The following is a 21,890-nucleotide window of genomic DNA, read 5'->3' as shown; positions in this document are numbered from 1 at the left end:
TACAAGAGGAGCTTCTCTCCCTAAGTGAAGAAAGACTATTCTAGATGGTGGTAAACTGACTGAAATTTTAGGTTTATTCTCTCTTCATTGTCAGGTTGTATGGAGAGAGGAAGTGTTCTGAAAGTTTTGTTCTGATTCTTATTACTCTTTATTTTAGTTACTGTTAATAAACTTTGCTTTATACCCTTTTAAAGTTTTGAGCCCACTTTGCCTTTCTCCTAATCCTATCTCAGAGCAGGAAATGAGTAAATATATTCTAGTGAGTGCCCTGGTAATTAGCCACTCTCAAATTGGTGAACCAAAACCAATACAGAAACTTCCTGATGAACTGCCTCAGACAAGAGCGAAATTAAGGCACAGTCATGTTTTTTCAAGATTTGTTTGATTCTCATGAGCCCCGTGGTGCGTTTAAAGCTGAGCCCTTGAACCTCAGGGCCCGAGAGGAGATTGCACAAACCTTTCCATGAGTCAAAGTCAGAGGAAAAACCCCAAAGTGTCTCAAAGCATAAATGGGACCCACTGAGGTCCATCCCCAACACAGGCTCCTAATGGACTCCTTGGAGGAGAGAATTGGAGGCCAGGATTGCACAAAAACCTCTCAGAGACTCAAAATGGCACAAAACCCTCTCAGTATGGAAAGGACAATCCAAAGTACCTTACAAAAGTTGAGTATCTCAAAGCATCAATGAGCCCCACTGAGTGTCAGTGCAAAGCTCTCAAGGGACTCGTTAAAGCAGATAATTGGGGCCATGATTGCACAAACCTCTCACAGAGTCTGGATCAAAAGGGAAACACCAAGTACCTTAAAAGAACTGAAGTACCTTGAAGCATTAATGAGCCCCACTGAGTGTTGTTCCTGACAAAGCCTCTCCAGGGACTAATTACAGCAGATAATTGGAGGCCATGATTGCACAAAGCTCTCAGAGACTCCAAGGCAAAAGCCAAAGTGCTTTGAAAAACCTGCAGTCCCTGGGAGCATGAAGGAGCCCCCAGGGCCATTCCTGAGCAAGGCTCCCCAGGGACTCCTTCCAGCAGATCCCTGAGGCCACTGGGATGTGGGCTAGGGGGGGATGCTGAGGGCAGGACAAGGGGCTGACAGTGCCCAGCCTGGCTGGGGCTGTGCCAGGAGGCCCCAGTGCCTCAGGACAAGGTGTCTCCTGACAGCCCTTGGTGGCACAGACCCTGCTGTGCCCCAGGGCACCAGGACTTGGCTTCTCTTGGTCCCCACCTGTCATCAGTGCCTCCAGTTCTCTGCTCTGCCTGGGGCCTGGGGACACTTTCTCAGTCGTGTCCCTCAGTGGGACCCATTAAAAGTCAGAGAAACTTTGGAGTTGGATTCTGACTTGGAGTTCTGGAGAGGTTTCTGCAGCTCCCTCTCAGGGCCTGATGTTCAGGGCCTGAGCACAAAGCCCCAGAGGGTCATTAAAGTCCTTGTGCTGTGTCTGTGCTGCTGAGCTGGGCTGGGCTCCTGGCACAGAGGGTGATCCTGGTAACCAAGGAGAGCTTCAAAAGCACATTTCTCTGGATGAGCAGCTCTTCTCCCAGCCCAGCAGGGCTGGGGCACTGCCTGCAGCCAGCCCGGGCACAGCACAGAGGCACAGAGAGCTTCCATCAGTCAGGGCTGGGAAGGTGCTGAGAAGTGCCTGGGGCAGAATCACTGGCAGCCCTTGGCACAGGAACCTCTGGCTGCAGGACAATGCAGCTGCAGCTCCTGGAGTGATCTCCTACAGCTGGAACATCCCAATGCCCACAGACCCTGTGAGTACAACTCTGAGTATTTCTGGTGCAGGGGAGGTGAAATGCTCTGACATGCTGAGGGGTTCTGATCAGTCATAGAATGTTTCCAAGACAGGCATTTTGATAAAAATGAGGAAATTACCAAAGGCTTTTTATTCTGTTTCCTACTATTGGAGAATGGCAGGGATGGAGGGATAAATTTTAAAGGATTATTATGATGTAATGATTATGAATTCTGACAAGTTCCTGAGACATCTGAACTGTAACTTTAAGTGATCAATAGGGTCACAGGAGATCCCTAATGTGCTTGCAGCCACTCTGCCCATGGACAGCAGCAGCATCACCTCTGCTGGAGGCATCAGGCTCAGTCTGAGCTGTCCTTTCTCCAAGCTGCAAACAGAACCTGCCCCCAGCCAGTGCCCTGCAAATAGGCAGGGTCCTGTCAGGACAAGGAGAGTGCACAGAGATTTGGGGTCTGTGAGTGCTGGCAGGGAGAGCTCAGGCACAGGGAAACACCTGCAGGAGGAAAATCCCCAGGAAACACAGAGAAGATCAGGGAAGGAGTGAAAACAAAACCCAGAAATGCTGTGGCAGAGAGAGTTTAGAGATGTCCAGGGGATCCCCTCCAGTGCAGCCCCTCCCTCTGAACAAGCCCCCTCCCTCCTGTCCCCCCAGCCAAGCCTCTGCCCTCAGGGTTGGGGCTCCAAGGCGTGCAGCCCCTCCTGTGCAGGCAGAGCTGCAGCAGAGCCGTGGGGCAGCTCTGCAGCCCCGGGCCCAGTTCCCTCTGCAGAGCACAGGGCTGGGAGCAGCTGCCCAGCACTGGGGGCTCTGGGAGGGGGCACAGCTGGCTCAGGGTGACACAGCTGTCCCCAGTGCCTGGCTCTGGGCAATGCTGTCAGTGCAGCCAGGGAAGGACCTGCATCTCCCTGCATCCAGTGCCATCAGAAGGACACTTGGAAATCTCCCTGAGATTTCAGTCCAAGCTGGGAGCTCCAATCCAGGATGCAAACCTGTCCCAGAGCATCTCTGAGTTATAAGACTGATGGGGAAAGGCAGAGGTGTTCTGACACTGAAAATGCTGCTGGGTTGGTGAAATGAGCAACGTGAGACCTTGGCTACAAATAAGGAGCTGGGCTGTGGTGGATCCATCTTTCTCAGTAGCACCATAGAGTTTTTAAAATAAACAGGAGAGTGTGAACATCCTTCATTTGAAAAAGTGGAAGCCCAGAGGAACTCCAAAGGGAATGAAGTGACAGATCATCTCCCCTCAGTCTCCACTCATAATCTTCCCTCAGGGAACTCTGTTCTACCAGAGGGAGGCAGGAATGTTGAGTATTTCTGATATCCAAGAATACCAGGAGAGATATGGAGGTAGTTTAAAATGAAAACCTCTAAACTCTTAAACACAGAAGAGTGTCCGTGTGTGTTACAGAGGAAAGTGTATGGGAAATGGCTTTGGTTTTGGTTACAGGTATCTCCTCTAATTCTTCCCGGTCCTTTCTCCATGAACAGGTCCCCATGTGCGGCCACAGCCAATGTCCAACAGCAGCTCCATCAGCCACTTCCTCCTGCTGGCACTGGCAGACATGCGGCAGCTGCAGCTCCTGCACTTCTGCCTCTTCCTGGGCATCTCCCTGGCTGCCCTCCTGGGCAACGGCCTCATCATCAGCGCCGTAGCCTGCGGCCACCACCTGCACACGCCCATGTTCTTCTTCCTGCTCAACCTGGCCCTCAGCGACCTGGGCTCCATCTGCACCACTGTCCCCAAAGCCATGCACAATTCCCTCTGGGACACCAGCACCATCTCCTACACAGGATGTGCTGCTCAGCTCTTTTTCTTTGTGTTCTTCATCTCAGCAGAGTTTTCCCTCCTGACCATCATGTGCTATGACCGCTACGTGTCCATCTGCAAACCCCTGCACTACGGGACCCTCCTGGGCAGCAGAGCTTGTGCCCACATGGCAGCAGCTGCCTGGGCCAGTGCCTTTCTCACTGCTCTGCTGCACACAGCCAATGCATTTTCCCTGCCCCTGTGCCATGGCAATGCCCTGGGCCAGTTCTTCTGTGAAATCCCACACATCCTCAAGCTCTCCTGCTCCAAATCCTACCTCAGGAAACTTGGAGTTTCTGTTGTCACTACCTCCTTAGCATTTGGTTGTTTTGTGTTCATTGTTTTCTCCTATGTGCAGATCTTCAGGGCTGTGCTGAGGATCCCCTCTGAGCAGGGACGGCACAAAGCCTTTTCCACCTGCCTCCCTCACCTGGCCGTGGTCTCCCTGTTCCTCATCACAGCAGCATTTGCTCACCTGAAGCCCCCCTCCATCTCCTCCCCATCCCTGGATCTGGCCCTGTCAGTTCTGTACTCAGTGGTGCCTCCAGCCCTGAACCCCCTCATCTACAGCCTGAGGAACCAGGAGCTCAAGGCTGCAGTGAGGAGACTGATGACTGGATGCCTTCAGAAACATTAAACGGCTGGCCAATTTCTGCAAATCACTTTTAATAAAAGTAATGTTGATACTTCTTGTTGGTTTCATTTTGGAGGTTCTTTTTCTTTATTTTACTATTTCCATATTGTCCTCAAGAAAATGTCTTTGTGCCATTTCTCATTTTGTTTCTCTCCACATTCCCTGTTGCCACAGACTGTGTCAATGAGCGCCTGCGCTCTTGGTGGCTTTAAAGGAACTCAAGGATGTCCCAGCAAAGTTTTCTGCAGAGATGCCCTTTTGTTGCCTTCTCTGGAGCTGCAGCAGCAATGTCTGTGTGCAGAGCTGGGGGCAGATCAGTGCTGGCACAGCAGCTGTGCCCAGCAGCAGCAGCACTTGGTGTTGCCAGTGCTGCTCCCGTGGCCCTGCCCCGCTGCCCTGGTGGCCCTGGTGTTGCTGCAGGGCCTGAGTGCTCTCGGGGCCGGGCACAGTCCTGGGGGTGGCAGTGCCGGGGCTGCAGCAGGGACAGCCCATGGGCACTGCTGGGGCAGCGCTGACGCCTCAGGCCAGGGCCTGGGGGCTCCAGGCTCCTTGCCCAGGCTCTCTCAAGAACACGGCCAGGCCAATGCTCAGCACAGAAAACCCCCGTGAGCAGCCCCAGGCTGGCCGTGGGCAGGCTGGGGGCACACAGCATGGCTGGTGCTCTGCAAGGGCCCTGGGGCAGACGGGAAGGAGCAGCAGAGCAGGGGCTGATCCATCCCCAGTGCGCTGGACAGCCCAGGGCAGCGTCCCAGAGCGTCCTCATGGAGCTGCCAACAACATCCCCCCTCTGCAGCCCTGGTCTCTCCCCCAGCTCACACAGGTGCCGCATCCTTGCAGGCACAGCCACGGCAGCGCTGGCTCAGGAGCCCCTGTTTGCATTGCACACAGCAGGCGGGAGCACCCCCATGCTGCTGCTGTGGGGACATGAACCTGAGGGAGCACAAATGCCATCAGCCCCTGGGGCCAGGAAGGGCTGGGGGACGCCAGGGAAACCACTCAGCTTTGTCCTGGCCGCTGCAGTCAGCCAGAAAGTTTGTTCCCATCAGCTGGGAGTTTCCTGTCCCACTGCAGACGCTGTCGCTCAGAGCCAGGGCTGCCTGGCAGCCTCCCCCAAACTGCCCTGAGCACTTCCTTGGCTTCACCTTTGCTTTCTTTACTCTTCCTGATACAAATTTCTTCCCATTGCCCACCCCTGTTCCCTCCCCTGCAAACAGCCCATCCCTGTTTGCCCTTTCCTCTCTGGCCCCACTCCCCATTCCAGTTCCTCACTTGGCACCATGGGAACATCCCCTGGGGAGCAGGATCATCCCACAGGTGCTGCAGGAATTGTCTGCAGGCTCCTGCAGTGCCTCGTGCTGCTCCCTTGCCAGAGGCAGCCCAGGCCAGGGGGGCACATCTGGGCTGCTGTGTCTGGCTGTGGGGCTGCCTGTTCTGGGCAGTGAGGAGGGGCTGCAGAGGCTCTGCAGGACTGACAGGATGGGCTTTGGGGCTGTGAGGAGGAGCTGAGGGACCTGGGCTGCTGGAGCTTCTGAAGAGGAGGCCCAGGGCTCCCCCTGCAACTGCTCCAAGGGTGGTTTCAGAGAATCCCAGAATCAGCAAGGCTGGAAAAGACCTTGGAGATCATCAAGTCCAACCTGTGCCCTGACACCGCCTTGTGTCCCCTGAGCCTCCTCTTCTCCAGGATAAACAACCCCAGCTCCCTCAGCCACTCCTCACAGGACTTGTGCTCCAGACCCCTCACCAGCCTTTTGCCCTTCTCTGGACACGTTCCAGCCCCTCCAGGTCCTTTCTAAATTGGGGGGGCCGAGAACTGGACACAGCATTCGAGGTGCTGCCCAACCAGTGCTGAGCACAGGGGAAGAATCACTGCCCTGCTCCGTCTGGCCACACCGTTCCTGATCCAGGCCAGGAGCCATTGGCCTTCTTGGCCACCTGGGCACACTGCTGGCTCATGTCCAGCCTGCTGTCCATCAGTCCCTGCAGGTCCCTTTCTGCCTGGCTGCTGTCCAGCCACTCTGTCCCCAGCCTGTAGCTCTGCAGGGGTTGTTGTTTCCAAAGTGCAGGACCTGGCACTTGGACTTGTTAAACCTCACCTTGTTGGATTTGGGCCCTGGATCCAGCCTGCCTAGGTCCCTATGCAGAGCCCTCCTGCCTTCCAGCAGATCAACACCCCCAGACAACTTGGTGTCACCACGGTTCCATGAGGCCCCAGAGTGTCCCAATGGTCTCCATGATTCCATGAGGCCTCCCAGTGTCACAATGTCCCTCTGGTGTCACAAAGTCCCTTGGATCCTTGGGCCCTGCAGTGTCACAATGGCACCGTGGTGCCCCAGGGCCCTGCAGTGTCCCAATGGATCCTTGGTTCCATGAGGTCTGGCAGGGCAGCAATGCTCTCCTTGGTTCCTGCTGTCTCCCACACCTCCCACTGTCAGGCTATAGAAGGACACCTGGCTGATGAAGGGGAGTGGGTACCTACTTGAGGAGGTAATAATAAAAATCCCTCCAAACCCCCTCTCCCAAGCCAGGTGCCACTTCAGATTCTGTATGATCCCTGGATCTGGAGAGTCAGCCAGATGGTTTAGAAGAAAATTATCTGCACAGTGAACCTCCCAATTATGATTCATCTGTGAGACAGATCAGCACCTCTAACATCAAAAAGGAAAGAAGGGTAATTGTGGTGGGTGACTCCCTTCTGAGGGGAACAGAGGGCCCCATATGTCGACCAGAGCCACCCCACAGAGAGGTCTGCTGCCTCCCTGGGGCCCGGGTACGGGATATCACTGACACACTGCCTGGGCTGATTCAGCCCTCTGATTATTGCCCACTGCTGATACCCCAGGCTGGCAGTGATGAGACTGAGAAGAGGAGTGTCAGGGCAATTAAAAGGGACTTTAGGGCATTGGGTCAGGTGGTTAATAGGACATGGGCACAGACAGTCTTTTCCTCAGTCCCTTTGGAGTCTGAGAAAAATGCTGAAAGCAATAGGAGAGCTCACATTATCAACGAGTGGCTCAAGGGTTGGTGTCATCGTCAAAATTTGGGATTCTTTAATCATGGGGAAACTTTTACAGCACCTGGCCTGCTTGGACCAGACGGGCTCCATCTTTATGTGAAGGGCAGAGGAATTTTAGCTCATGAACTGGCAGAACTTGTTGAGAGGGCTTTAAACTAGGTCTGAAGGGGGAGGGGATGCAGCTGGTTTGTCTGGAAGCAGGCTTGTGGGTGGTAAGCCTGAGCTAGGGGTGAAATCAGCAGCCCAGCTGAGGTGCATGTACACCAATGCACACAGCATGGGTAACAAACAAGAAGAGCTGGAGGCCAAGGTGCAGCAGCAGAGCTATGATGTAATTGCCATCACAGAAACAGGGTGGGACGACTCACATGGCTGGAGCGCTGCACTGGATGGCTGCAAGCTCTTCAGGTGAGACAGGAAAGGGAGAAGAGGTGGAGGGGTGGCCCTTTACATTAGGGAGGGTTTTGATGCTACGGATGTTGAAACTTATGATCATGAGTCGAATGTCTATGGGTGAGACTTAGGGGGAAGGCCAACAAGGCTGACATCCTACTGGGAGTCTGTTATCGTCCACCCAGCTGGGAAGAAGTGCTGGACAGGTTATTTTTCAAGCAGCTCGAGAATGTTTCAGGATCATCAGCCCTTGTTCTTGTAGGTGATTTCAATCTGCTGGACATCTGCTGGGAACTCAATACAGCTGAAAAGAGGCAGTTCAGGAAATTTTTAGAGTTTGTGGAGGACAATTTTTTGTCACAGCTGGTGAGTGAGCCCAGCAGGAGAGGGACTATGTTAGATCTGTTGTTTGTAAATAGAGATGGGCTGGTGGGAGATGTGGTGGGTGGAAGTCACTTGGAGCACAGTGATCATGAAATTATAGAATTCTCAATATTTGGTGAAGTCAAGAGGAACACTAATAAGACTCTTACTTTGGACTTCTGGAGGGCAGACTTTGGCCTACTTAGGAGACTTATTCAGAGAGTTCCTTGGGAAGCAGCCCTTAAAAACAAAGGAGTTCAGGAAAGGTGGGCAAGCTTCAAAACAGAGATCTCCAGGGTACAGGAACACACTGTCCCTGTGTGCCGAAAGATGAGTCGACGATGCAAACATCTAGCCTGGATGGGCAAGGAGGTTTTGAAGGAACGTAGGAATAAAAAGAGGATGTATCATCTTTGGAAGGAGAGTCAGGTCTCTCAGGAAGTATTTAAGGGAGTTGCTAGGGTATATAGGAAAAAAATTAGGAAGCCAAAGCTCAGTTTGAACTTAAAATGGCAGCTTTTGTAAAGGATAATGAAAAATGCTTTTACAAATATGTCTATGGTAAAAGGAAGGGTAAGACCAACCTTTGTTCTTGATTAGATGTGGAAGGGAATTTAACAACTGCAGATCAGGAGAAGGCAGAGGTGCTTAACGCCATTTTTTGCCCCAGTTTTTAGTGAGAAGACGATTTGCCTTCAGGACAACTGTCCTTCTGGGCTGGCAGATGGTGTCAGGGAGAAGAATGGTGCACCCATTATCCTAGAGAGGCAGACAGAGAACTGCGGAGGTGCTTGGATGTTCATAAATCCATGGGACCAGATGGGATCCACCCCAGGGTGATAGGGAACTGGTAGATGAGCTTGCCAAGCTGCTCTCCACCATTTACCAGCAGCCCTGGCTCACTGGTGAGGTCCCAGATGACTGGAAGCTGCCCGATGTGACACCCATTCACAGCAAGGGTGGGAAGGAGGATCCTGGTAATTCCAGGCCAGTCAGCCTGACCTCAGTACCCGGTAAGGTCATGGAACAGTTCACACTGAGTGTCATCACACAGCACTTCCAGGATGGCCAGGGTGTCAGACCCAGCCAGCAGGGGTTTAGGAGGGCTAGGTCGTGCTTGACCAAGCTGGTCTCCTTCTATGACCAGGTGGCCCTCCTGGTGGATGCAGGAAAGGCTGTGGATGTGTCTATTTGGACTCCATCCAGGCCTTTGACACTGTCTCCCACAGCACACCCCTGGAAAAGCTGCAGCCCACGGCTGGGCCAGGAGCACTCTGTGCTGGGTTCAGAACTGGCTGGATGGCCGGCCCAGAGAGTGGTGGTGAGCGGTGCTGCATCCAGCTGGGGACAGTCACCAGTGCTGTCCCTCAGGGCTCTGTGCTGGGCGAGCTCTGTTCAATATTTTTATTGATGGCATGGATGAGGGGATTGAGGCTTTCATTAGTAAATCTGCAGATGGCACTAAGCTGGGAGCGTGTGTCCATCTGTTGGAAGGCAGGAGGGCTCTGCAGGAACACCTGGAACAGCTGGATAGATGGCAGAGTTCAATAAGATGAAGTTTAACAAGTCCAAGTGCCCAGACACACATTTTGGCCACAACAACCCCCTGCACAGCTCTAGGCTGGGGATGGTGTGGCTGGACAGTGCCCAGGCAGAAAGGCACCTGGGGGCACTGGTCGACAGCAGGCTGGACATGAGCCAGCAGTGTGCCCAGGTGGCCAAGAAGGCCAATGGCTCCTGGCCTGGATCAGGAATGGTGTGGCCAGCAGGAGCAGGGAGGTCATTCTTCCCCTGTACTTGGCACTGGTGTGCTTGGCATTCTTTCCCTGTAGTGAAACCGTACCTCGAGTGCTGTGTCCAGTTCTGGGCCCTCCCACTTAGGAAGGACATGGAGGAGCAGGAGCGTGTCCAGAGAAGGGCAACAAGGCTGGTGAGGGGTCTGGAACACAAGTCCTGTGAGGAATGACTGAGGGAGATGGAGTTGTTTATCCTGGAGAAGACTCAGAGGTGACCTTATCACTCTCCACACTCCCTGAAAGGTGGTTGCAGTCAGGTGGGGGTCGGTCTCTTTCTCCTCACAACAACTGACAGGACCAGAGGACAGTGTCTTAAGCTGCACCAAGGGAAAATTAGGTTGGATATTAGGAAAAAAGTTTTTTATGGAAAGGGTGATAAAGTACTGGAATTGTCTGTCCAGGGAGGTGGTGGAGTCACCATCATGGGATGTGTTTAAAAAAGACTGGATGTGGCACTCAGTGCCATGGTTTAGCTGAGGTGGTGTTAGGGCATGGGTTGGACATGATGACCTTAAAGGTCTCTTCCAACCCAGCAATTCTGTGATTCTGTGATTGTGTGACATCACAGACCAGGTTGTGACATCATACAGTTGGCTGTGACATCACTGGTTTATTATGTGACATGACATAGCAGGATGTGACATCACAGAGGAGGTTGTGATGTCACAAAGTTGGCTGTGACATTACAGGCTGGCTGGGTGACATCACAGAATGGGCTGTGAGGCCACAGAGAAGACTCTGCCATCATAGAAAAGGGCTCTGTGACATCACAGAGCAGCTGTGTGATGGCACAGAGAAGGCTGAGAAAATACAGAGTGGGTTGTGACATTACAGAGCTGACTGTGAAATCACAGAGCAGGCTGTGACATGACAACGAGACTGCATAACATCACAAAGGTGGCTGTGACCTCATAGTGCTGGCTATGACATCACAGGGTGTCTGTGACATCACAGGCTGGGCTGTGACCTCACAGGGCAGATTTTCTGATATCACAGAGCAGACTGGGACCTCAAAGAGCAGGCTGTGACCTCACAGGGAACCTGTATGAAATCACAGGTGGCCTGATACATCTCAGAGTGGGCTGTGTGACATCACAGGGGCTGTGTGACATCACAGGGGCTGTGTGAGGTCACTGGGGAGGTCATTCCACCCCAGCCCCCCCTCCCAGTTCCCCCCAGAGAAGTCCAACGCTGCTCGTGCACAGCGGGGTCCCCTGTCCCCCCGGGTCCACCCGCCCCCGGCACCGCAGCCTCCCCCAGAGGATGTTCCACGAGATCGACCCCAGAGCCTGACACGGGGATGGGAGCTGGGGCTGTTGGGGGTGGGACAGGGGGACAGGGACCCTCCGGCAGCGTCCCCGTGTCCCCCAGGGCCAGAGCCTGGGCCAGGGCTTCTTCACCCTGTTACCAACGAGGGCTTGAGAGCGCTGAAAAAATCCCCAGCAAGGGATCAGCAAAAACCAGATTTAATATTAAGTGACAGCACCACAAAGTTCCTTGGCAAGAGTCACTCTGCTCCTGGAGCCGTTGTGATGGTTGGTCGCGATGGAAACCTGCCCTGGCCCCTTGCTCAGGGCTGCTGTCACTGCCCAGAGCCAGAGGGGATCCCTTGCTGGGGGCTTGTGCCATGGCCACCTGCCCTGTGCCGCGCTGGCCGGTCAGGCGCCGCGGAACCAGCAGCAAACGCCAGGGCCAGGGCCAAAGGCCAGGTCAGCCCGACAGAAAGGGGCAGTGCTGGGCACTGTTTCCATGGCAGCCCTCACTGGGGGTGACACCTGGGTCACCTGTCCTGGCAGTTGCCATGGAAACACGGCTCATTGGAAATACAAGGGTGGACAAAGGTTTTAGTAGGGCCTGGCACAAGGGGCCAAAGGGGGGTGGTTTTAAACTAAAGGAAGGGAGGTTCAGATAAGAACAGATAAGGAGGAAATGTTTGATGATGAGGGTGGTGATACACCAGGACAGGTTCCCAGGGAGGTGGTCAGTGCCCCATCCCTGGAAACATTCAAGTCCAGCTGGGACAGGGCTCTGAACAACCTGATCTGGTGAAAGATGTCCCTGCTCATGGCGGGGTTTGGATGAGATGAGCACTGCAGAGCTCTTCCCACCCAAACCATTCCAGGACTGCATGGGCAGAAGGGGCTGCTCAGTGCACTCCATCCACTGCCTCGACTCCTCATGGTCTCTGCTGGACCCCACATCCCACAGCCAAACCCAGCCCCTTCTCTGCCTTTCCTCCCCCTGCCCCAGGGGCTGGCACAGCCAGGGGGGCACAGGTGACCTTTGGGCTTTGCAGGGCTCAGGCACAAGGGCCGTGGCAGAGTCAGGGCTGAGGTCACACTCTGTGGGCTGGGGCAGAGCCCAGCCAGAAATGAGCCCTGAGGCAGCAGCTCTGCAGTGCTGGCCACCAGGCCGGCTTGCCAAGGGAGGCTTCTGGCCATGCCCTGCAAGCAGCTGCTGCTGCCAAGGCGCCTTTGGTGCCTCAGGCTCTCCCTGGCACAGCTCCCAGCACGGCACTCTGCCCTTGCGCCCGAGGCCTTCCCTGTGCTGGGGCTGGCCTGGGGCTTTTCCTGCAGCGGGACCTGCCCTGCTCCTGGCACAGTCCACCAAGTCATTCCCTGCATTTCTCCTTTTCAAATTCCTTCCGTCACCTACTCTCAGAGGTCCAGCCTGTTCTGATGCTTATCATGAACTGACTGTGCTCTTGATTTATACCAGCACTGGAGATGTAGAATCACCCAAACTGAACACAGAAACAAACTCCCTCTGTCCCATTTTCATGTTCTAGATCACTTTCCAGGTGTCCATGGAGATGTGGGAATGATTATCACACAACTCTCCATTTCTGGCTGCGGGCTCTGGAGATTCCTTCTCTGCATTCAGTCAGGCTTGTATTCCCTAACAAGTCCTGGTTCCACCTCCTGTTTCCCAAGGCTGGAACAGTCACAATGAAAACCTCACCAATGGCACAGCTCCCCAGCTCACCAGGAAGAGAAAGGACAAGCTGTCAAGCTCTCCAAACCTTGGTCCTGCTCTGCTGCAAGACTCCTGCTGCACACCCACTGTGGAAAGCCAAGAGAAGCTGCAGGTGGTGGCACATCTTGTGACAGGAGCTCAACCTGGTTCCCCAGGAAAGGTTCTTGAAAAGAGCAGACAGGACTGTGGAGAAGATTCCTGGAAAACTGAAACAGCTTTCCAGAAATGAAATGAAAATTGAAAGAAACAGTCCAAGATGTTTTCCTCTATTTATTTCTCTGCTCCCTTTCTCCATCTTGCACTACTTCTCCATCCCATTAATTCCAAATGCGTCTCACCTCTAAGATCAGTGACTTAGCGAGTTCTAGACACTCTAAAGTACCATGAGCCACGCAGTTTGCCTTCCAATTTTTGCTGGAAAGCAACGCTCGAGCCATAAGTGCAGGACCAGGACCAGGGAATCCTCCAGCCAGGGAATGTGCCCCGATAGGGTTTGATACTCAGCGGGGACCTCTGAGATACTTCTGACCTCGTGCAGGAGTCCAGACTCTGGATCTGGGCTGAACGCGGCAAAGTTCCCGTGTTTGGACAGGCTCAGGGGCTGCCCCCGGGGAGCGGGGGGCTGGGCGCAGGGGCAGCGGGCAACGGACAAACGGACACGGGGACAAACGGCCCCGGAGCTTCAGTCGCAGCGGCGGCAGCAGCGGCGGCAGCAGCAGCAGTGAAAGAAGCGACTTTATTTACTTTCTATTGCTTCTCCTCTCCCTCTCCCGCTGTCCCACACCCTCTCCCGCCCTCTCTTTCCCTGTGCCCCCTCCTCTTCCAGTCTCCCTCTCCCCTGCCGGGCTGGGCCATGCCCCCGGCCCGCCCCCGGCCCCGGGCGGGGCTGCCCCGCCCCCGTCCCCGCCCCGGTTCCCGTCCCCGTCCCCGGCCGTCCCGCCGGGGTCTCGCCTCCGCCCGGCTCTGGCCGTGCTGGCGGTGGCGCTTCTGGGCGGGCATCAGTGCCTGGGGCTGGGGCAGCATCGCCTCCCTCTGGCTCCGCCTGGCCCGAGCCTGGCCCCGGCCCCGGCTCCTCCCGGGCCCCGCGGAGGACACACGCGGCGCGGCCGCTGCCGCCGCCTCCGCTGCGGCTTCCCCGGCCCGAGCTCCGCCGCTCGGCAGCGCGGCCGCCGCCCCCGAGCCGCCGCTGTCCCGTTGCCGGGAGCGAACGCCTGGGGAGGGCCGGCCCGGGGCGGTCGGGGGGCGCTCGGGGGCCGCTCCTGGCCCCGGGCCGAGCGCTGACAGCCGCGTCCCGCCCGCAGGGAAGGCGCAGCAGGGCCTGCAGGAGCGGTACCGGCTGGGTTCGCTGCTGGGCAGCGGCGGCTTCGGCAGCGTCTTCGCGGCCACGCGGCTCTCGGACGGCGCCCCGGTGAGCGGCGGGGCCGGCGGCGGGCGGAGGAGGAGGAGGAGGAGGGAGAGGAGGGGGAGGGGAAGGAGGGGGTGGAGGAGGAGGAGGGATAGAAGGAAAAGGAGAAGGGGGAGGAGGAGGGGGGGGAGGAGGAGGAGGAGGAGGAGGAGGTGGATGAGGCTGGGGCAATGCAGGGCAGGGCAGGGCAGGTGGCATGCTCAGCCCGGTGCTGCTCTTGGCTTGCAGGTGGCCATCAAAAGGGTGCCAAGGAACCGCGTCCGGCACTGGGGCGAGCTGGTGAGTGAGCGGGGCCAGCGGCAGAAGCCGGGCCGTGCCGGGCGGGGATGAGCCGAGGCCCGGCAGGGTGGGAGCCACCAGGACGCCTCGAGGGAGAGCGGGCGTGGGGCCAGCGCAGGGCACAGAGCATCCCGGGCTGGGTGAGGGGTTCCCGACCCCTGGCACGGCATCAGCCCCACTGATGGCATCGTGCTCCTCCTGCAGCCCGACGGCACCAGCGCACCCCTGGAGATCGTGCTGCTGGACAAGGTGTCCACTGGCTTCCCCGGTGTCGTCCAGCTGCTGGAGTGGCTTGAGCTCCCCAAATACATCTTGATGGTGCTGGAACGCCCGAAGCGGTCTCAGGACCTGCACCATTTCATTCGGGCACGGGGGTTCCTGTCCGAGGAGGTGGCGCGGGATCTGTTCCGCCAGGTGCTGGAGGCCGTGCAGCACTGCACCAGCTGTGGGGTCCTGCACAGGGACATCAAACCACAGAACATCCTGGTGGACCTGGCCACCGGGCAGGCCAAATTGATTGACTTTGGCTGTGGCACCTACCTGCAAGACACAGCCTACACTCGCTTTGCAGGTGAGCCCACGCAGGGGTGTGCTCTCGGTCCTGGCATCTCATGACCCAACATCTCACAGCCCAAGCTGGGTGTGGCAGTGGGGATTCTCCCTTTTGCTGCCCTTCATGGCACTGAGATTTCAGCTGAGTTGCGATTGAGCAGGGCTGGGTGGGGAGCCAGCTTCCAGCCCTGCTGGCAGCCTTTGCCTACCACTCTGCCCAGGACTGAGGCTGGGGCTGGGGCAGCCAGCCCAACAAAAACACCCGTGGGTGGGGGTAGCAGAGAGGGGGGCCGTAAGCTGTGTCCCAGCCAGTTTGGTGTGCAGGTGAGAAAGGGCTTGGACTGCTCCACTCACCTGGTTTGTTTTGGATTCATGATGTTTTTGGGCAGTGCAGGCAGGGAGGATGAAGGCATGGTTTTCCCAAGCACTGGGTGGGTTTTTCCTCCTTTTTCCTCCAAGTCCTGGGCCTTGCCAGGACTTCTGCTGCCCTCTTCCAACCCCAGTGGCTTCTTTTCCAACCCCGAGTCTGTACACAAGTCCCAGGTGCTGGCGAGAGGGCAGCGGTCACCCCGTGTGCCACTGGGGCAGCCCCCACACACCCAGGGATGCTGGGGCCAGGCTCTGGGAGCAGCAGCATCCCCCTGATGAACCCCATCTGTCTTCCATAGGAACACCGTCATACAGCCCCCCGGAATGGATCCTCTTTGGATTTTACTACGGCAAGCCAGCTACCATCTGGTCCCTGGGCATCCTGCTGCACCAGATGGTCTGCGGGGAGCACCCTTTCAGGAGGGGCCGGAACATCAGCTGGGACCATCAGCTCTCGCTGCCACGACGGCTCTCTCAAGGTGGATCCTCATCTCTGGCCACGGGGGCAATGCCAGTGCTGGGAGACAGCAGCAGCTCGTGAGCATCCCGCTCTGGCAGCTGCTGAGGAGGTGGCACATGTCCTGCCCTCCTGCTCTCCTCCAAAACAGGGAATTGATGGGGAAGTTTAGGCCCAGCTCTGAGCACATCCAGCATGGCCTGGGCACGGGAATAGTGGGGCAAAGCCAACAGGAGCCTTCTCCAGCTGACCGGCGGGTTCTGGTTTCTCTGCCCAGAGTGCCAAGATGTGATCAGGCGGTGTTTATCCATGCTGCACTCGGACAGGCCCTCGTTAGAAGAGCTGTTCTGTGATCCCTGGCTGCAGGATATTGATCGGCCCTAGAAGAAGGGAGAGAGCCACAGGCACACTTTGATGCAAGGCCCTGGTAAGTTGCAGCTCCACACATGCCTTGGCAATGAGAAGCAAAGGAACCCAGACATTTTGTCCTGCCTGTGTCACTGCCCAGGGGTCATCAGATGGGGACACGCAGCCCTTGTGCTGGAGCTGAGCTGCTCTGCCCAGCACTGGTGGCCACCATCTGAGCTGGTTTTGCTTGTCCTGGTTCCCTGACAGCTCTGGGCCCTGGGCAGAACCCAGACAGCCTGGGCTCACCCCCAGGGAAGGAGAAGGATCCCCTGGAGAAGCTGTACCAGGTGGGGCTGCTGCTGCTGGGGACACGGAGGATGACATCAAGGATGACAACCTCTTCCTCCACCTGGCCACCGGCAGCTGAGGATGATGGACTTTGATTCTGGCACCTTCTCCAAAGCCAGGCTCCACAGGAAATTTGCAGGTGAGTCCACACGCAGGGGGATGCTCCCAGATTTGGGCATTGCACAGCCTGGCCAGGAACCAAAGGTTCCCCCTTTGCTGGGGTGGATGCAGCTGATCCTTCAGTCGGCTGCCAGGCTGCTTTTGGCAGGGCTGGGGGATGGGCTGGGGTGGTGATGAAATGGGAGTGGGCTCCTGGCCCTGCCAACAGCCCCAGCACACACCGTGCCCCGGGCTGGGGCTGGGGCAGGGGCAGCCAGCCCGACACAAACAAACCCCCATGGTGGGAGCAGAGGTGGGACTCCAGAACCTGTGCAGGGGCTGCTTTGCTTTGCAGGCAAGGAAGGGCTTGGGCTGCTCCACAGCCCCTGTTTGCTTTGGGATCACCATTATTTTGGGGGGCAGTGCAGGGGGGAAGGGAGAAAGCATGGGCTTCCCTCACCTGTGGGTGGGTTTTTCCCTGGCATGCAGGGGTTGGGCCTTCCTCAAGTCCCTGACAGTAATATGATTTTTGACCTTTTTTCTTACTCCCCTTTTTGTCTGTAATCTATTTTCAATAATTTGTTGTGTGTTTTTCTAGAGGAAGCATTCTAGCTGGGGTCCTGTCTGGATGAGGAAGTGCTTGGGAGCAGCTGTGGTGTGGATGGGCCGTGCCCTTGGAGAAGGATGAGGACATCGTTTGGGACCAGCTTTTCTTCCAGCAGGGGATGGCGTCAGGTGGGTCCCGTCTGCTTGGCATGGTGGGATCAGAGCTTTAGGGAGATGGCAGCGAGCACAGGAGCATCCTGCTCTGGGCAGCTGCTGAAGGCTGGATGTGCCGTGGCCGGCTGCAGGCTGGGCACATGTCCTGCCCTCCTGCTCTGCTCCCACAGGCAGCAGGGATGGGCAGCTCTGGGCACAGCTCTGGGCACGGCCAGCATGGCCTGGGCACCGCGGGCGGCTGGGACAAGGGGACAGGAGCCTTCAGCTGACGGGTGCTTTCTGGTTTCTCTCCTTGCAGCCGGGCTCTGCGGGTGCTGAGGCTGCTCTGGGCTCTGCCAGGGCTCTGCTGGAGCTCAGCACCGGGCCGCAATCAGCCAAAGAAGAAATGGGGTGACCTGCAGCACAGACCTGCTGGAGCATTTCAGCAACACAGCTCAAGTGTGCAGAGTGTACACCTCCCAGGGAAAACATGACACCACCCCAAAATAAACTTGTTCAATAGCTTCTGAAATGAAATCAATCTGGGATGACCCCAAATGACATTTTGCAGCTTGCTCAAGCTGTAGCTCAGTCTTTCTCTGAACAGTTCTCTCCTCCACCTGCCTTTTACTTCCCAACTGCTCCCTCTTTTCCCCCAGTGAGTTCCCAGCCCATGGAAGTCTCCATCACACTGTTGCCTTCCTTGGTGCCCCTCACCACAAGGAAGGCTGAGCCCCAGGCTTAGGGACTCATCCTGTCACGGGCTGAGGAGCAGCAATGTCTCAGAGGTCCAGTGGGATTTTAGTGTCATTCAGAGCTGCTCTCCAGCCCTCAGCTCTCCTCACTGCTGAGTTCCCACTCCCTTTTCCTCATCCTTGCAGCAGGATGAGCTCTGTGAATCCCCTTGAGCCTCCCCACTCTTCCCAGCCCACGCACCCACCTCAGTTAGGCTGAAGCTGCAGCTTCTCTGTCTCTGGCACACCAGTCCAGTCCCCTGTGCGGGGAGCCCCAGCCCCAGAGCACAGCACTCAGCAGTGCACTCCGGGCTGGAGCAGCTCCCTCCCAGCCCCAGCCCAGGGACCCCTCCAGCCCCGGGGCTTGGGGCACTGTCAGCCACCGCTTCTGCTGGCCCAGACAGCAACACCCAAACTGGGGCTGATCCCGAGGGAGCAGCAGCAGGGCCTGGATCTGATCCCTGACTCTGGGGCAGGCCTGGACAAATGACACCCAGCAGCAGCAGCACGTGGAGCTGACTTTCAGCACAGCCCCTGCCACTCTTCCCTCCCGTGTGCAGCGGTGTCACAGCAGCCTGAGGCACCTGGGAGCCCCCAGGGCCAGCAGGGACTTGAGATGGCAGCCCTGGGCTCCTGGAGGTTGTGCAAGGAACGGAGCTGGGGACTCCCTGTCCATGGGGAGCTTCCAGATGGAAAAGGCAGCTGTGCCCAGGCAGCTCCAAGGGCAGAGAAAGGAGGGTCTCGACCCCTGGATCTGTGCCAGTCCCACAGTCCTGGGCAGCAGCCACCGAGCCCTGGGGGAGCAGAGGGCACAGCAAGAGGGACAAAAGCAGGCAAGGTCAGAGACTGGAGAGAGCCAGACCCAGCAGCAGGAACAGCTGCTCCATTGCACTCTTGGAGAAAGCTCTTGGCTGGTTCAAAGCTCTGAAAGGCGTGCAGGGCAGAGAGGAGGCCACACCAAACACTGCTCCTGTTTGCACAGCCTCCCCTCTCCGTGTCCCAGAAGGAATTGGATGGACTGTGTTCTCCTCCCCGAGTCGTCCGGTTCAGCACGAGCAGCTGAGCACCAGGAGCTGAAGGAGCTGAAGCCTCAGGCCTCAAGAGCTGGGCCTGAGGAGACTTTGTGAGCAAATGAATGCTGCTAACATGGACCTGGCTGAATGCAGCAGATGGAATCATGGAATCACAGAATCCTTTCTGTTGGAAAAGACCTCTGAGCTCATCCAGTCCAGCCGGTCACCCAGCAGTGTCGAGCCCAGCACTAAACCACGTCCCTGAAGTGCCAAGGCCTGGACAACAGCCCTGAGTGAGGCCCTGAGCCAAAGGTGGCCTCTGGATGAACCTTCCAACCAAAGGTTATCTTTGTATCTGCTCACTAATGAAATATGCATGGTCATTAGCGCTGTGATAGATGTATCCACTCATTAGTGAAACATGGATTGACCTTTCTGTGTTTAGAAGCCAGACAAGGCCATGAAATCTGACATCTGGCCTTGTCTGGGGCTGAATGGGCAAAGTCACCTCCCTTGGTTCCTCTTGGGCCCTGGCCAGGCTTTGGGAGGAACCCAGGAGGAGGATGAAACCAGATGTTCCCGCACCAGCAGCGCTGTCAGTTTGTTCATTCAGCACTGTCAGAGCTGGGCCCTCTCCCAGCGAGGCTGGAGCCTCACCTGTGGCTGGAGGCACCTGCAGGAATTCCCAGTGTCCAGGAGTGGCTCTGCAGCCCCTGGCTGTGACAGCTTCCCCAGCTGCTGTGTGGATCTGGGGCATGGTAAAGCCTGAGGGTAACTGCTGCTGGATCTTTCTTAATCACTGCTGCAATCTCTGGTGCTGCTGGCTGGGTGCATTGCTGAGCTGCTCCTTTTGTGATTCTTTGCTGCTTTGAGCTACAGTCAATGACACTGAGTCCTTCAGTTGGTGTCTGTGTCTTTGGTGCTGACCCTGCCCACTGGTGAAACAAAACTGGTACAGCCTGGCCAGATCACAACAAAATGTCACTTTTTAAATGTAAATGTGAGGAATCAGCTGTTGTTGATGTCGGCGAACCCAAATGGGAAGAATGATGAAGTCTGACTTAGTTCAGAAGGCTGAATGATTTCTTTATTATAATTATGTTATGATACATTAAGAAACTATATAAAAGAGGATACTAAAAATTACATGCTACTTTCTCTAACCATCATATCTAAACAACTCACAACTTGTGACCCTGTTCTCCAGAGTCCAGACACAGGTGGATCCAATTGGCCATCAGGTCCAAACAATCCACCATAATCCAACCAGGCATTTGCTCTAGGTAAATTATTCTCCAAGCACATTCCACAAGGAAAAAACAAGGAGCAGAAATAGAAATTGTTTTCTCTTTCACTTCTCTCTGTGCACTTTTATAAAAATCCTGAAAGAGAGAGAAATGTGCTTACCACAATGACCCCTCTGTAAATATGTTCTGAAGCTTAGAGGTTTCCTGTAAAGATGTTTGGAAGTTTGTTAGTCCGTAGGCACTCATGTAAATATGTTTTGTAGATTGTTAGTCTATAGGCAAACATGTAAATATGTTCTGTAGATTGTTAGTCTGTAGGCACCCATGTAAATATGTTCTGTAGGTTGTTAGTCTATAGGCTCCCATGGAAACATATTCTGTAGATTGTTGTTGTTAAAGGGATTGTTACAATGAAACATGTTCTGTAAATCCTAGGTTTTGCCGATTTTTGGAAAAAAAATACTGTTTAAAATCTCACTTCTCTTTGCAATTCCTTTGGGCACAGGCAGCGATTGCACAGTTGTGGTTTCCACTTCTTCTGGGTTCCCGGGGCTGGAGGTCCCTGGGGGTGCTGGCACGGCCAGCCCGGGGCTGGGGGTCCCTGTGCACAGGGGTCCCACTGACACCACTGCTGGCACTGGGCACTGCTGCTGTTCCTGGGCTGGGGCAGAGCAGTGTCCCCAGGAGCAGAGCTGTCAGCAGCAGAGAGGGGTCTCTGATAGCAGTGGCCCCTGCAGCAATGCCCCAGAGCAGGCAGGAACCCCTCAGCCACCCTTGCTGCTGGAGCCACGGGCACTCCTGGGCCGAGAGCCGGCATCAGGCCACTATTGCCGCGGGCGGTGAGGGAAGACAAGCACACAATCAATATGATTGATAAGCAAGCTCCAGTTTATTCAAAGATCCAGTCAGTTTATATAGTCTTTTGCGAGTCACATCAGCAACAAGCTCTCACTGGTCAATTCATAAAGGTGCATTGTTTTATGTTCTTCTACGTGTGGTTTCAGCTGTAGCTAAGTTTTTCATCTGCTAGCTTTTTACTTTGCTAAGTACATCTTGTTTTACATCCTGTTCTTGTACAACTCGTATCTCAAGGATATTCTGCCTTTTGCTATCTGTACATGCACAGTGTACTGTTCACAGGCCAGTGCTGTTTCCCAGGCCAGTTTCCCAGGCCAGAGCTCCTCCCAGGCACAGAGCTCAGGTCTGGGGTCTCAAACAGAGGATTGATGGAATAACTGTTCCATCGATCCATGACCCTGTTCCTGCAACCATTCCTCAACAATTCCCCCGTTTTTCTTTTGTACAAGCATTGTTTGATTGGTAACTGATGAAGCAATTTGATGCATGACTCTCTGCAAGCACGCACAAATACATGGCAATAAACATACAAACAGCAAAATCACTAAAACGAGCATAATCAAATATTGAATGATAGAATGAAACCATGGTCCCAGGCCCAAGGATTTTAGCCAGTCATCTAATCCAAATCCATCTGCTTGTTGTAACTGAGTAGTAAGCCTATGCAATTCACTGATTTGCTTATGTATTGACTTTGAATGATCAGACAAATTCATGCAACACATACCTTCAAAATCTT

General features: G+C 55.5%; 2 protein-coding genes across 2 annotated transcripts in view; one reads left to right on the top strand and one right to left on the bottom strand.

Annotated features, from left to right (window-relative positions):
• The window catches only part of LOC137463846 (zinc finger protein 271-like), a 473,788-nt gene that overhangs the window by 166,543 nt on the left and 285,355 nt on the right, over nucleotides 1-21,890 (bottom strand). The window lies entirely within an intron of this gene.
• On the top strand, nucleotides 3,441-4,219 carry LOC137463851 (olfactory receptor 14J1-like; the record flags this gene model as incomplete). The annotated part of the gene is made up of 1 exon (XM_068175244.1): nucleotides 3,441-4,219. A coding segment is annotated over one exon (765 nt), but the record flags the coding sequence as incomplete, so codon positions are not given.

This window comes from Anomalospiza imberbis, chromosome 30, assembly GCF_031753505.1.
Source record: "Anomalospiza imberbis isolate Cuckoo-Finch-1a 21T00152 chromosome 30, ASM3175350v1, whole genome shotgun sequence".
Lineage (NCBI taxonomy): Eukaryota > Metazoa > Chordata > Aves > Passeriformes > Viduidae > Anomalospiza > Anomalospiza imberbis.
This window is presented reverse-complemented; position numbering and strand designations above follow the sequence as displayed.